The sequence below is a fragment of the Microtus ochrogaster genome, chromosome 18 (genome assembly GCF_000317375.1).
Source record: "Microtus ochrogaster isolate Prairie Vole_2 chromosome 18, MicOch1.0, whole genome shotgun sequence".
NCBI lineage: Eukaryota > Metazoa > Chordata > Mammalia > Rodentia > Cricetidae > Microtus > Microtus ochrogaster.
The window spans coordinates 65,628,987-65,641,592 of NC_022020.1; the positions used below are offsets into that span (position 1 = coordinate 65,628,987).

Sequence of the window (12,606 nt, forward strand, 5' to 3'; positions counted from 1 at the left end):
TTTTTGTAGTTTTTCGAGACAGGGTTTCTCTGTAGTTTTGAAGCCTGTCCTGGCACTAGCTCTGTAGAACAGGCTAGCCTCGAACTCACAGAGATCCACCTGCCTCTGCCTCCGAGTGCTGGGAGTAAAGACATGCAGCTGCTGTCTCTTGATAACTTCTTTTACAGCCTCAGATATGGTCCACATGCTCTCCTGGAGCTCCCGTGGTAAAGCACAGAGGTTTGAGGGCATCAGCAGGAGGAGATGAGAATGGGTGAAGACGAGCAGTCCCCAGGAGGGCGAGGTCTGGGAAGCAGATGTAAGTGGTGTGTGAACCCTCGTGTTAGGTAAATGGGCTTGGGGCAGCTCATATCTCAGCCTCAACGCACAAGAACATGGACAGAGAAGAGATCCCTCCTGGAGATGACCATGAAGGACTGGCCAAGTGTGGGCTGAGAGGAGACTCACCACAGGGACCTCTCAGAGTAAACCCTGCCAGTGACCCTCAAAGAAGCAGATTAGAGCTTTTAAGTGTGTATCTACCCTCTCTAATCTGGTTCCTCTCCTCTCCTCATATCAAGGCATCCTCCTTGGTCTGTAGTCATGGGAGAGGATTGCAAACACTGGTTAGTGCAGCTTTGACTTAGATGAAAGGAAGGAAGCATACCCCAGACCTACAGACTGAAGGCCAGAGAACACATCTACAGTGAGCCAGCTCCCCATGGGAAGGTGGGTGAGAAGAGAGCAGCAGAGGACAATGAGCTTGAGCTCAGGCATGCATAGAAAGGGAAGCAGTTTCAGGCCATCTGCGGACGCGGTGCTGCTGGAGCCTCTCCAGGAAGGCATAGCCCAGGGTCACAGTAGGCCTCCTTACATATGTGGCTGACACTGCTTGACTGCTTTTAGGACAGGGCTAGATGTAATTACTGTAAAGTAGGGGAAAGTACAGGGAGGCACCATGTAACTACCCATCCACACCACACCTCAAAGTCACGGATCCCCATCCCCACCTTTTATCCTGGCATGAGACATTGTTGTGGTTCAGAATATTGACACACTATTATCAGCTTGAATGGACACCTAGTTCTTCCCTGACAGGAGAGCTGACCAGGCCCAAGATACATGTTAAGCTGCCGTGTTTTCATATACTCTCTTGGCTACAACCGGTTCTCAGCTTCTCCTGGCTCAGAGAGCCTTGACAGTTTCGAGGGTCACAGCCTTGTTTCCGTCACACACTAGCTTTGTGAGGTGGTGCCAAGTGTGGCCACCTTCTCAGGCAGCACCTGTCAGGTTCTCCACTGCAGATTTGCTAGTGTCTGCCGCTCTCCTTCCCCCTACCCTGCTCCACAGGGTTCCCTTTAAAGGAAAAAGGGAAGGTTGGGTATGATGGCACACACCTTTAATTAGAGCACTTGAGAGAGGCAGACACAGGTGGATCTCCAAGAATTCGAAGTCAGCCTAGTCTACATAGAGAGCTCCAGGCTAGCCAAGGCTATATAAATGAGACTTTGTCTCCTCACTAAGTGGACAAGATGGGACCCTACCCTGAAATTACCTCCCAGAGTTCTGCATCCTTCCTACATATATGTAAGGCCCTCCCTGGGGATGCCCATCCTTTATCTACCACCTTGCTACAGTGGCCTACAAGGTGAGGAACCCTATGTGCCATTCTGTGTAGCCAACAGGGTCCCTGCAAGGCTGCAGGTAAACATAGAGTTCTGTTAGTCACCCTGTGTTCCTCAAGGTACGCTGTGACACACTGCATAGCCAACAACCGTAAGTCAGTTTTCCCATGGCCTCAGACATGCCAGCAGCTTTCACACTTCTGTCAGTCTGAAGAGTGAGACATGAGAGGATGGTGTGACTTTAATTTACATTAGAATTGATGCTGAATTGTACACGAATGTGTAATTTACTCACAGGCACTCAACAAAGGCCTATCCTGCCTACAATCTGGTACACATATTCACATCACCGTTTCTAGAATAGTAAGAGAGATGTGTCGCTCAGCATTTACTTTCGTGAGAAATATTGTGGATCCCCATAAATGTGGGCTGCCCGCTCTCCCCAGGGTGTACCTTTAGGTGTGTGGCACGCTTGAAGGCCTTCCTGCAGACCCGGCAGCCATGGATGCGCTCCTTCCCGTGCACCTCCTTGCTGTGGTGCATGAGCACCGCGGCTGATGAGAAGGCACGCTCGCAGTCCAGGCACTGGTGTAAAGGGCCCTCCTTTTCAGGCTGGCTGGTAGGGGTAAGCTGGGCAGAAACATCAGTCACCTGGAGAGAGTTAGGAGTTCTAGGTTACTAGAAAAGTGTGGTCTGCAACTGCCAGGTAGGAAAGAAAATTGCTGTCTTGCCTAATATAACACAGCTGGCCAGCTTATTCCAGGAAAAACTTAGAAATTCTATAAGGCCAGAAAATACAGTTGCCTTGGGATCACCAGGATACTTAAATTCCTGCCCAATGAGGGAGCATAGGGATATACCCACCAGATTAGACCAGCTACCAAACTCCTCTCCTGGTCACATAAAAGCTGCAGGCTTAACCACAGTGGAACAAGAATGAGGGACCACAGAGCCACCACTGGGGCTGGTAAAGACCAGATAAGGCATATATGAAAGGTTCAGACATTGCTTTAAAATGCCCCAGTCTGGAGCAGCTAGATGGTTCAGCTGATAAAGATGCCTATCTCCAAGTCTGATGACCTTGCACCCACATGCTGGAAAGAGAAATCCAATTTCTCCAAATTGTCTGTTTTCCACCCCATGTCTACACACACATGCACACACAAGACACACACATGTAAAATACAAATGTATAAAACTGCTGTGGTTTGGAGCCCCACATACTGCACTAAAACTAAATCAATGGTGTTTCATTAGCGTTGTTTTTTGAGCTAAGTTATTTTACCTAAACTGTGGATTGCAACTAATGAGCTGGTTTTCAAGTCATTTTCATGGGATGCCACCAGAACTTCCAAGAACAGCAAATAAAGCAGAAGGCTAACTGTGTGTCCCTCGGAAACAGGTGACCTCAGCTTTAGAAATAAGTAATAATCTAATGAAGCAATCATAAAAAAATTATGTGATCGGCAACATTTTTACCTGGTTTGCTGAATATTTTTTTCAAAATACTGGAATATTCAAGAGTGGATACAAAAAATTAAAAAGAACAAAACAGAAAAAAGCAGAAGATACTGCAAAGACCTCATTTTAAAATACTCAAATCAAAGAGAAAGTGAGCGTGTGTATATATGTATATGTGTGTGTATGTGTGTGTCAGTGAAAAAATACACAAATACATGTTAAGGCAGTCACAGAACATGTGAATAAAAAAGGTTTGTAAAGCCCTGGAATAAATGATTACCAATGTTGTTCTGTAATAGTAGATAAAAGACTATGGGGGTAAAAAAAGAACAGGAAAGTTGCTTGGCAATTAAGAGCATATGATATTCTTGCTAAAGGACCTAGGCTGAGCCCCAGCTCCACATGGTAGCTAACGATGGCCTGCAATTACAGCTCCAGGGTCTAATGTCTGATGCCCTTTTCTTGCCTTTGCAGACACCGCCAGCACATGATACACAGATGGAGGCAAAATACTCACAAACAAAATGAGTCTTAAGAAAAAAAGGAGGGAGGGAGGGAGGGAAGGAGGGAGGGAGGGAGGGAAGGAAAGAAATGGCAATCAACAAAGCCTGTGACTAGAACAGACACCTGCTCCCTCAGCATTGGAAATGCAGATGTTGCTCTGAACAAACATTTTACTCATGAGATGCTGATATCTGCCCTACCTCATTTATTCCTTTCAATAGCCAAACCTCTCTCTAAAGTTTCCGTTGGAGCCAGTGGACTCGATGAACAGGAAAACCAACAACACAAATGTCTAAATCTGTTCTACTCAAACAGTGTAGTGTCTTGTTATTGGGAAAACCTGGGTTCCTAGGCAGCTCTGGCTCTCATCAGTATATTTTCATCATTCAAGGCTACCCCACATCTCAGTTCCCCATCTACTATGGTGACAGTTAGACACAGTGGAGTTACACTGAATTACACAGAAGTGTCCTGGAGCAAAGTCAGCCTCAGACACAGCAGTAAGCTTTACCTCCACAGGAAGTGACGTGAGTGAAAGAAAAAATGCCAATGGCAGCAGTGTAGGATCCCACCAGACAACCCTCAACTGCACCGTGATCCTGTAAAGTCAGCCTATAAGGAGGCAGTATGTGCTAGACACACAGACGCAGGAGAGCATTTGTCATGTCACTCCAATTTGGACTTGGCCAGGGAAGAGCAAGACCCCACCTGTTAGTCCTTGCAGCAGTTTTACCAGCTCAGCATGTGCTCTGCTAGGACCTGGACCTACTCACACTGCCACTACCATCTACGGGAGAGAAAAGCAGAGCTCATGCCAGCGTGGGGCTTCTCAGAGCTGTCCAGCTAGAATATGGTGGCACAGTAGGTACACACTGGTCAAGGAAAAAACCCAAGTTCCTCACCACTTTCAGTCTCCTGCCAAAGGCTTGGTGGGAAGCAGAGCCAGGCAGACTGAACTCAGGGCCTAGCAGCCTGAAAGCATGGATAAGGCTAAGGCTCAAACACTGACGGCGGCAAACGCCTACGAGACCGTCTCATACTAACTGCTCACTTATGCGAATCAACGTCCCCTCCCCACTTTTGTATTTAACAGTTTGAAATCTGAAAAACATAATCACAAGCTAGATCAAGTTTTTGTTATTTAGTTCACTTCATTACTACCTACTACTCAAATGGAGTAGAAAAACCTCAAGCTAATTTTTAATATAGGAATGTGCTGTGGCTTTGGAGGTCTATAAAACTGGATGCTAGGAGCTAGAGAGATGGCTCAGAGGTTAAGAGCACTGCCTGCTGTTCCAGAGGTCCTGAGTTCAATTCCCAGCAACCACATGGTGGCTCACAACCATCTGTAACAAGATCTGGTGCCCTCTTCTGGCCTGCAGGCATACATGCAGACAGAATCACTGTATACATAGTGAATAAATCAACCTAAAAAAAAAAAAACAAAAACAAAAAAAACCAAAAAACTGGCACAAATTACAGGACAGCAGATTACTAGTCATATAAAACAAGAAGTGGGTAGCGGGACTGGCCCCGAATAAGGACCTTAGAAACTCAAGGGACCAGACAAACAGACTGGAAGCTGAACTCATGATCAAGGAGTCACTGCTTTCCCTAATATCAAGTTCATGGTGGACAGTCAAGGACCGGGTGCTAAAACTCCACCACATACCTTAAAGGGCTCCTGGGACATAACTTCTAAGCCCTGTGGGCATCCTTCCAGGTAAGTGCACTCTGCTAACGACATCCTGGACCATGCCAGGCAGTTTGCTAACTTGAAATAGACGGTGGATACCTTGTTCTGTTAGCCTGGGGACCCGGACTTTCCTCCATCTTGTTAACTTGGGTGGATGCAACTGGTAGCTAAGTTAGCAACAGGGGTACTCCATATCTACTACCCAACCCACGACTTAGACAGTATTGTCCTGGCACCACTGCAGGGACTATCGGACTTCCTGGGACACTCCACTGTGGTGCACAGCTAGGCCTGACTGCTGGATGCGAGCTCCCCAACACCCCTCTCTGCTGCCTCTACTCTGTACCCTTCTACACAATGAATTAGTTATACACCCTGAGATACAGCTACAAGCTCTGGTCTCTGAAGACAAGACTGGGAAACTTCTTGGTGTTGCTTGAAAAAAATCCTTGTGCTGCTAAAAAACTGGTAAACTAGTTATGCCTCATTTCTTAAGAATATAAAGGTTAAAGCTTCCCCAAATCCAGAGATTACCAATCACTTATTCTGGTTCAGGCTCAGCCAAGTATTAGAAAATGTTTGTAGACTTTCCTATGTTCAGAATATCATTACTACAAGTATAGGCCCTAAAACATACACTGTAAGAAAAAGAACAATTAAACAAGAAAAATGTCTTACCTAGACATATGCAGGTAAAATGCATATCAAATGTAAAGGAAGAAATAAAAGGACCAATAAGTGCTTCAAGAAAATATACAAAACGAACTAATAAATACAAGTAAAAAGCCACAAGAAGATTGAGCAGGAAACAGGCAGCAAACACTGACTTGCAAGTATATGACATTGCTGTTAAGCCACACCTATCACTGACCCAGATCTGGGAGTTGTCACCTGCCCTGGCCATGAGACCCACAGTGCTCAGCACCTCTGCTCTGGGTCTGACAGGGTACTCTTCATTGACTAAGGGCATCCCACATGGGCCTCTCACTGTTCCTTCTGATACTGAGTAAGTAACGCAGGCGCCATACCTGGTAAGCTATTTCTTCACCAGCAGCCGAGGAGGACTGTGGAGTGTGGCTCACTAATATGACTTGTGGTGAGCCTGCTCCACTCTGGCCTGAGAGAGAGGAATCTGTGAGCAATGCTGGGAATTGCTGGCCCTGGTAAAAGATTGTTATTATTTTAGAAGTCGTCACATTATCAAACCACACAGACTTTTAAAAAGATCATTAGAGGTTGGCAATATGGCTCAGTGGGTAATAGTATCAGCTGCCAAGTCTAACGGCCTAAGTTTTATCCTCAAGACCTACATGGCGGAAGGAGATAACAAGTTTTCTGACCTCCAGATGAATGTCGGGGTACACACATGCCACCCCCCACACTATAAATAAATAAAATGTAATTAAAATAAAGACCTTTATGGCACAATCACTTTGGAAAGCAAACAGTAAAGGAGATGACACTAAGGTTTATCTGACAGCTGGCAGGACGTCTCAGCAGAGGGGCTCGTTCACAGCAGCCTGAATATGGAACTGCTCCACTTTTACCAACTGCTGGATATGCAGACGGACTAAGGAGTACTCATGCAAGGAAGTACTACTGTGACCCCCACACACAAAGGAATATATTCGGCAATGAAAAGGATGAAGTAGATACTATATGCTGTATGACATGGGTGAGCTCTGGAAACCCATTCACAAAGCTCCACATGCTGTATGAAGACATGGAATACACAGAACAGACACACCTGCAGAGACAGCAATGGCTGCAGAGACTGTGGATGAGATCAGGGCAGTGCTAATTGTCAGCCGCATCTAGAGTCATCTAGCAAACTTCTGAACATGTTTATGAGGAAATGTCTAGCCTGAGGTACTTAAGAGGGAAGATCCACCCTGAATGTGGGCAATACATCCCACTGGACTGAATAAAAACAAGACAGCAAGATAAGCCAGCTTTTATCTCTCTCTTCCTGACTGGGGATCATGTGACAAAGCTGGGGTACTAGCACAGGGGCTAAGTAGGGCTGGACACCAATGGGTTGCCACTTTCTTGAATAAGAAAGGCCCTCATAGCCAAGTTCATATATTTGAAGGTTTGCTTCCCAGTTGGTGAACTGTTTAGGAAGGGATTAGGAGGTGTGACCTTGTTGGAAAAAGTGTATCACTGGGGGGTGTGATTTGAGGTTTCAAAAGCGTAGGCCAGTCCCATGCTCTCTCTCTGTCTGCTGCATATGGATCAAGATGGAAGCTCTTAGTTACTGCTCTAGTGCCACGCCTGCCTGCTGACAATTCCCGACCATGACAGACTAACCCTCTGAAACTGTAAGCAAGCCCTCAAGTGCTTTATGAGCTGCCTTGGTTATGGCAATAGAAAAGTTAAGATAGCAACTGATTATCATTAGGTATATACAAATCAATCTAAGTTCTACTCAATGTTATAAGAAAGAATGTTATAAGAATAATTTCACCTCTTGACAATTAGTATACTACTCAGAGAGAAAGCTATGTATTAAGAACAACTTCATGAAGCCTTCTCAAAGGGTCCTAGAAGTTCTCTCTGTAGAACACTCACCTGAGAGGTGATATTCAGTGTAACTGTGTCCAGACCTCCAGACAACATGCCCTGAGTATCAGCCAGGGTCAGCGTGACACTGGCATCACCACCCACACCTGATGAAGACATAACCAGGTTCTGGGTTGAAATGGCTGATGGTGACATCGGTGTTGTTGAAGGAAGGCTCCCACTTGTAGGATTAAGTTCTAAAAGCAAAAGAAAATATCATCAAACAAAAAAAACCTCCCATAATACAATTGAGTTTGTTTAACGTTGACCTTCTACTGTTGCTAATGAGGCTGCCCTTAACTGTGGATTTTATACCCAGTGGTATCTACATATTTTTGAATGATTTATGAAGCCTTTATTCTTGTAGTTGTTAGATTTTGATCCAATAAATTGTTTGAAACAACTTACTATGGTTTCTTGTTCAACAGATTTAAAATATGAGTTAGGGGACAATTATCCTCATTGTGAGAATTCACAAGCTTAACTTTTTTTCTTTTATGCTTTTTCAGATATGTATCTTTTTATATTTAGTAGCATAATAATAATTAATGTTAGTTAATATATGACAACAACTTTTGTTGTTTTTGTAAATAATTGTGTTTAGCTTTATTATTTAAAACATGCAATGCATTAATATTTTATTTCATACAATAAAACAAGAATACCAGTTTCAGTAATAGCTAAAGACAAGTTAAAACATAATGCAATATATGATTATGTATTTTGAAATTAACTAATCTATTTTAAGAATAAAGCAAATAGAATTATCATTAAAAAAAAGAAGTAAAATAAATAATCAGTAGAAAGTTGAGGAAACACTCTCCTAGGGCCTGGGAACAGAGTCTGAAAGAGCTAATCTGAAACCTTTGGCACCACCACTGTGTACCACAAGAAATCATAGCTCGCCTTTGATGCACTCGGATGACAGAGGCTTTTTTGGTGTCTAAGCACGTCTAAGCACACACAAGCACGTACTCCACTTCTCCCACACAATCTGGCAGGTGTGTCCAACCTTTTGACTCTTCAAAACAGCAGCATCATCTACAAAGTTCATGCTTGAGAACCATGCAATCAAGTTACAAAAAGGGGGTAAAAATCATGTTTTAAGTCAATTCACAATTCTGTGTCGGTCTGCATTAAAGTTCTCCAGTGCCACCTTTGCAAGTTAGACATGCCTGATAGAGAAAAAAACTGAAGAGGGAAGATAGGCCTCTGGCCCTAGTCAGTGCTAACACCATAGAAAGAAAACTCAGCAAGGATTTCTAAGACCACAGACCACTTGAAAAGAACCAGGTGGGACCCGTGAGACAACTAGATACTGAGTTTAGTGGACAAACCTGACTCTGCTATTTCCTCACACGCCCTCCTAAAGGTCTACTTATTCTGAAATGCAGGCTGTCAAAAGAAATCTCACACAATTCTTATAGTAGTAACATATTCAACATGACATCTTCATTTTCTTTTGATGCAACAAAACCTTCAAATGTTTTACTGAGCAGCCAATGCTAAGACAAGGAAGATAGCCAGAGCAGAATAAGCAAAACCAGACAAGCCTTTCCTTCTGGAAACACATTCCTATGCCCTCCTGGCAACTGAGATGGGCTAGAACAGGATCATCTATGTCCTACAAGGGCATCAGCATTGAACACACATGCACAGCCAGGTCTACATGCTTTGTTCTCACAACCCTGAACCCTTAACCTACAAACATACACTCATTATCCTGGACCAGGATGGTGCCAGGCACTGAGGACCTAAAGCAATACTGAAGAAGCTGAGTTCATAAAACTATGACCTTGTAAGGTATTAAAAAAAAAAAAAAGACTCGTGCCAATACCTCTGTGACCTGTGTGACAACAAACAAGAGCCTAGCCTAAGAGTCAGGGGCCAACAGGAAAGCCAGGCTACTTACTTGTAAGTGGAGTTCTCCAAATACAAGGCCTCCATAGATCCACACTCGTGGAGTCCCATAATGTGCTGCACAGACCTGGAACCTTCAAAAGCAGTACAACCATTAGGAGGCTAGGATCGTGCGCACGGAAGCAGCCACTGGGGCTCCCTCCCCCCTGCTCACATCGTGCACATTGCTAATGCACCAGACAGAAGTACAGTTCTGTGGAGGCGGCTCACGCATCAGCGCTAAATTACAGACCACCACCAGCAGGGCTCCGTGTACTACCTCCACAAGTCCTGGCTCATGCACTAACACTACGAGGAGCAGTGTCACAGGGTAACTGGACAGAAGCCTGTTTCTCAGAGTCCCATCTCAAGTCATTCTTAAAATGTGTAAAGTGAAGCTGACACTACTCACTGCTACTGGATGGCCCAGAACTCAGCCTCACCTGCCTGCTGAGGTCACAGAACCAAAGGGCCTCTCCCACCCACAAGTAAAATGCACCTCACTTCCTAGTGATGACCACACATGAGAAAGTTCCAACAGGACAGGAGATCTAAAGAGAAAAATGAAAGTCCACTTGTTCAGGGAACAGCTTCAGGTAATACCACAGTTCATACTCAACACAAACGAAGAATCCTCCACGGCATTCTCAATCAAGTCACTTTTCACAGAGACAGACACCGCCAAGAGCTACCCCAGTAGAACTGAAAAGAACACAAAGCTACAGCAGGAAAGCAGAGATTTCCCTAGACAAAAGGCTGGGGTGCGTTACAAACAGTTCTTCATTATCATGTTGACCTCAAGAAGGTATGAGTGAGTCTAGTACTTAAATAAGGGCTAGACTTATTTTTCTGAAACCGCTGTTCCTCCAGGGCACAACTCAATAAAGTCTTATTTTACTTTATTGCGATTACAATATGGTGTACTCTCAGTACCGTCATGCGCTATAATGACACACACACAACAGACTCACGAATTCAACACCTGGAATGTGGGTGAGCCACAACTACCCTGTTCAGGCAAATACTCTCAGATTTCATGCAATTTTGCCACACAGTAGATAAATAAACAACTGGCAGATAACGTATTTTGAATGAATATAGAAGATGTAGTAAGGGGCCTCTTAAAACAATGGGGTGGGGAGTCAATTAATCAGTCAGTGCACATATGCTCAACCTACTGCGTCCCTGTCCTCAGTATCCTAAACATGATTAATAAAAACCCAGAGACAGATACTGGGGTTCAAAACAGCCAGCTACTGCCTCTTACCTTGACATTAGTCTGAAATGGCGATGCTGCATCCAGGTATCTCAGACTGAGACTGTGTTTGTGAGCTGTCTCCTCCCATCTTATATTCCTCTCTAGAGCTGGGATTAAAGGCGTGCATCACTACAGCCCAGTTTCTATGGCAACTAGTGTGGCTACTGAGATTAAAGGTGTGTGACTGCTGACTGGTCTGTAAGGCTGAACAGTGGGGCTATTTTACTCTCTGATCTTTAGACAAGTTTTATTTATTTATTAAAAATAAATGAAACGTCACTACAATATCCTAGCAACTACATGACACTGCTGTAGTTTCAACAGTGTCATAGTAACTCTGCTGTGCTCGTATACCTTTAGTGTAGCCCGACAGCCAGAAAATGCCCAGTGAGTATCATATTACACTTTAGGCAAAGCGGACTGAAAATGTCTAAGACAAAGCCCCACTGCTCTCAGAGCTAGGCCTTTGGTTGTGAACCCACGGAGCCAGTGCTTCCTGACACACCCCTCAGGCTTGTTTCTCTGCAGGAGAACACTGTAAGGAAGACTCTATCTTCCCATACAAAAACACACCAAGACTACTTTCTCCTCATTTGATATATAGATGTGGAAAGCGAAGTTAACAAATGAAGGAAATCTCTCGAAGATAAGAAAACTAGGTACATATGAACTCCCAAGCCATTTGTTTGTTGGCTTTTTTGAGACAAGTTTTCACTTGGTGGTCCTGACTGTCCTGGAACTTGTCTGTAGACCGGGCTGACCTTGAACTCAGAGATGTGCCTGCCTCTGCCTCCCAAGTGCTGAAACTAAAGGTGTATCCACCACGTCTGGCAGAGCCTGACTTTATGCAACACAGACAGAAACCCTCAGAAAGCCTTCTTCAGTTTTGTTAGTCTGTCATCTAAGGCTGAGAAAGTCATGGCCCAGAACAAAATTAAAAAGCAGGATAGACTTCTGTCCTCACAGAACTATATACACAGAGCATGAATCCTTATGAGATGATACATCACACGACAAAACCTGAAGCTAATGCGTTCTCTGTGCTTTGAAGGACGTCTTACTCAACCCCCTCCTTTGGAAACAGGGTCAAGACATAGAGCTCTTGCTGACATAGAACTCCTGACTCTCTTCAGTGCTGAGATGAGGCTGTGTGTGTTCTAAGATACGCCACACTGTATAAAACAGTGGTTCTCAGCTGAGAAGCACCCAGATCACAGGCAGCTTCTGACTCCCCCTTGAGGAGGGCTGCAGCCCTGAGTGGACCAGAAACTGTGCCAACTGTAAGGGACCAGCACAGACTATCAATGACTTATTCCTGGGAGTAAACAGGGAGCTATTCTATAAATAAAATCAAATTTGGGGGACACAACAAACCAAGGAAAGGGTATAACTCTCTCCCAGGGCCCCATAAAGTCATGGACATCTAATGCTATGAAGGCATGGTCTCACAGCAATCTACCATTTGATACTTAGTGCATATGTCAAGGATCAATAAGGAGAGGACTCCTCAACTGCACCGGGACTTTCAGGTTGGCATGGTACCTACACTGGACAGTTTTATGGCAACATGACACAAATTAGAGTCATCATTTGAGAAAAACTCTTCAATCAGAAACAAGCCT

At 44.4% G+C, this 12,606-nt stretch overlaps 1 protein-coding gene across 1 annotated transcript in view; it reads right to left on the bottom strand.

Annotated features, from left to right (window-relative positions):
- The window catches only part of Znf236 (zinc finger protein 236), an 88,455-nt gene that overhangs the window by 8,603 nt on the left and 67,246 nt on the right, over nucleotides 1–12,606 (bottom strand). Inside the window, exons 26-28 of the mRNA XM_005356415.3 lie at nucleotides 7,837–8,024; nucleotides 6,294–6,425; nucleotides 2,058–2,255 (exon numbers count right to left, since the gene is read on the bottom strand). Coding sequence (XP_005356472.2) covers nucleotides 2,058–2,255; nucleotides 6,294–6,425; nucleotides 7,837–8,024 — 518 coding nt within the window. The remainder of the gene's footprint in view (nucleotides 1–2,057; nucleotides 2,256–6,293; nucleotides 6,426–7,836; nucleotides 8,025–12,606) is intronic.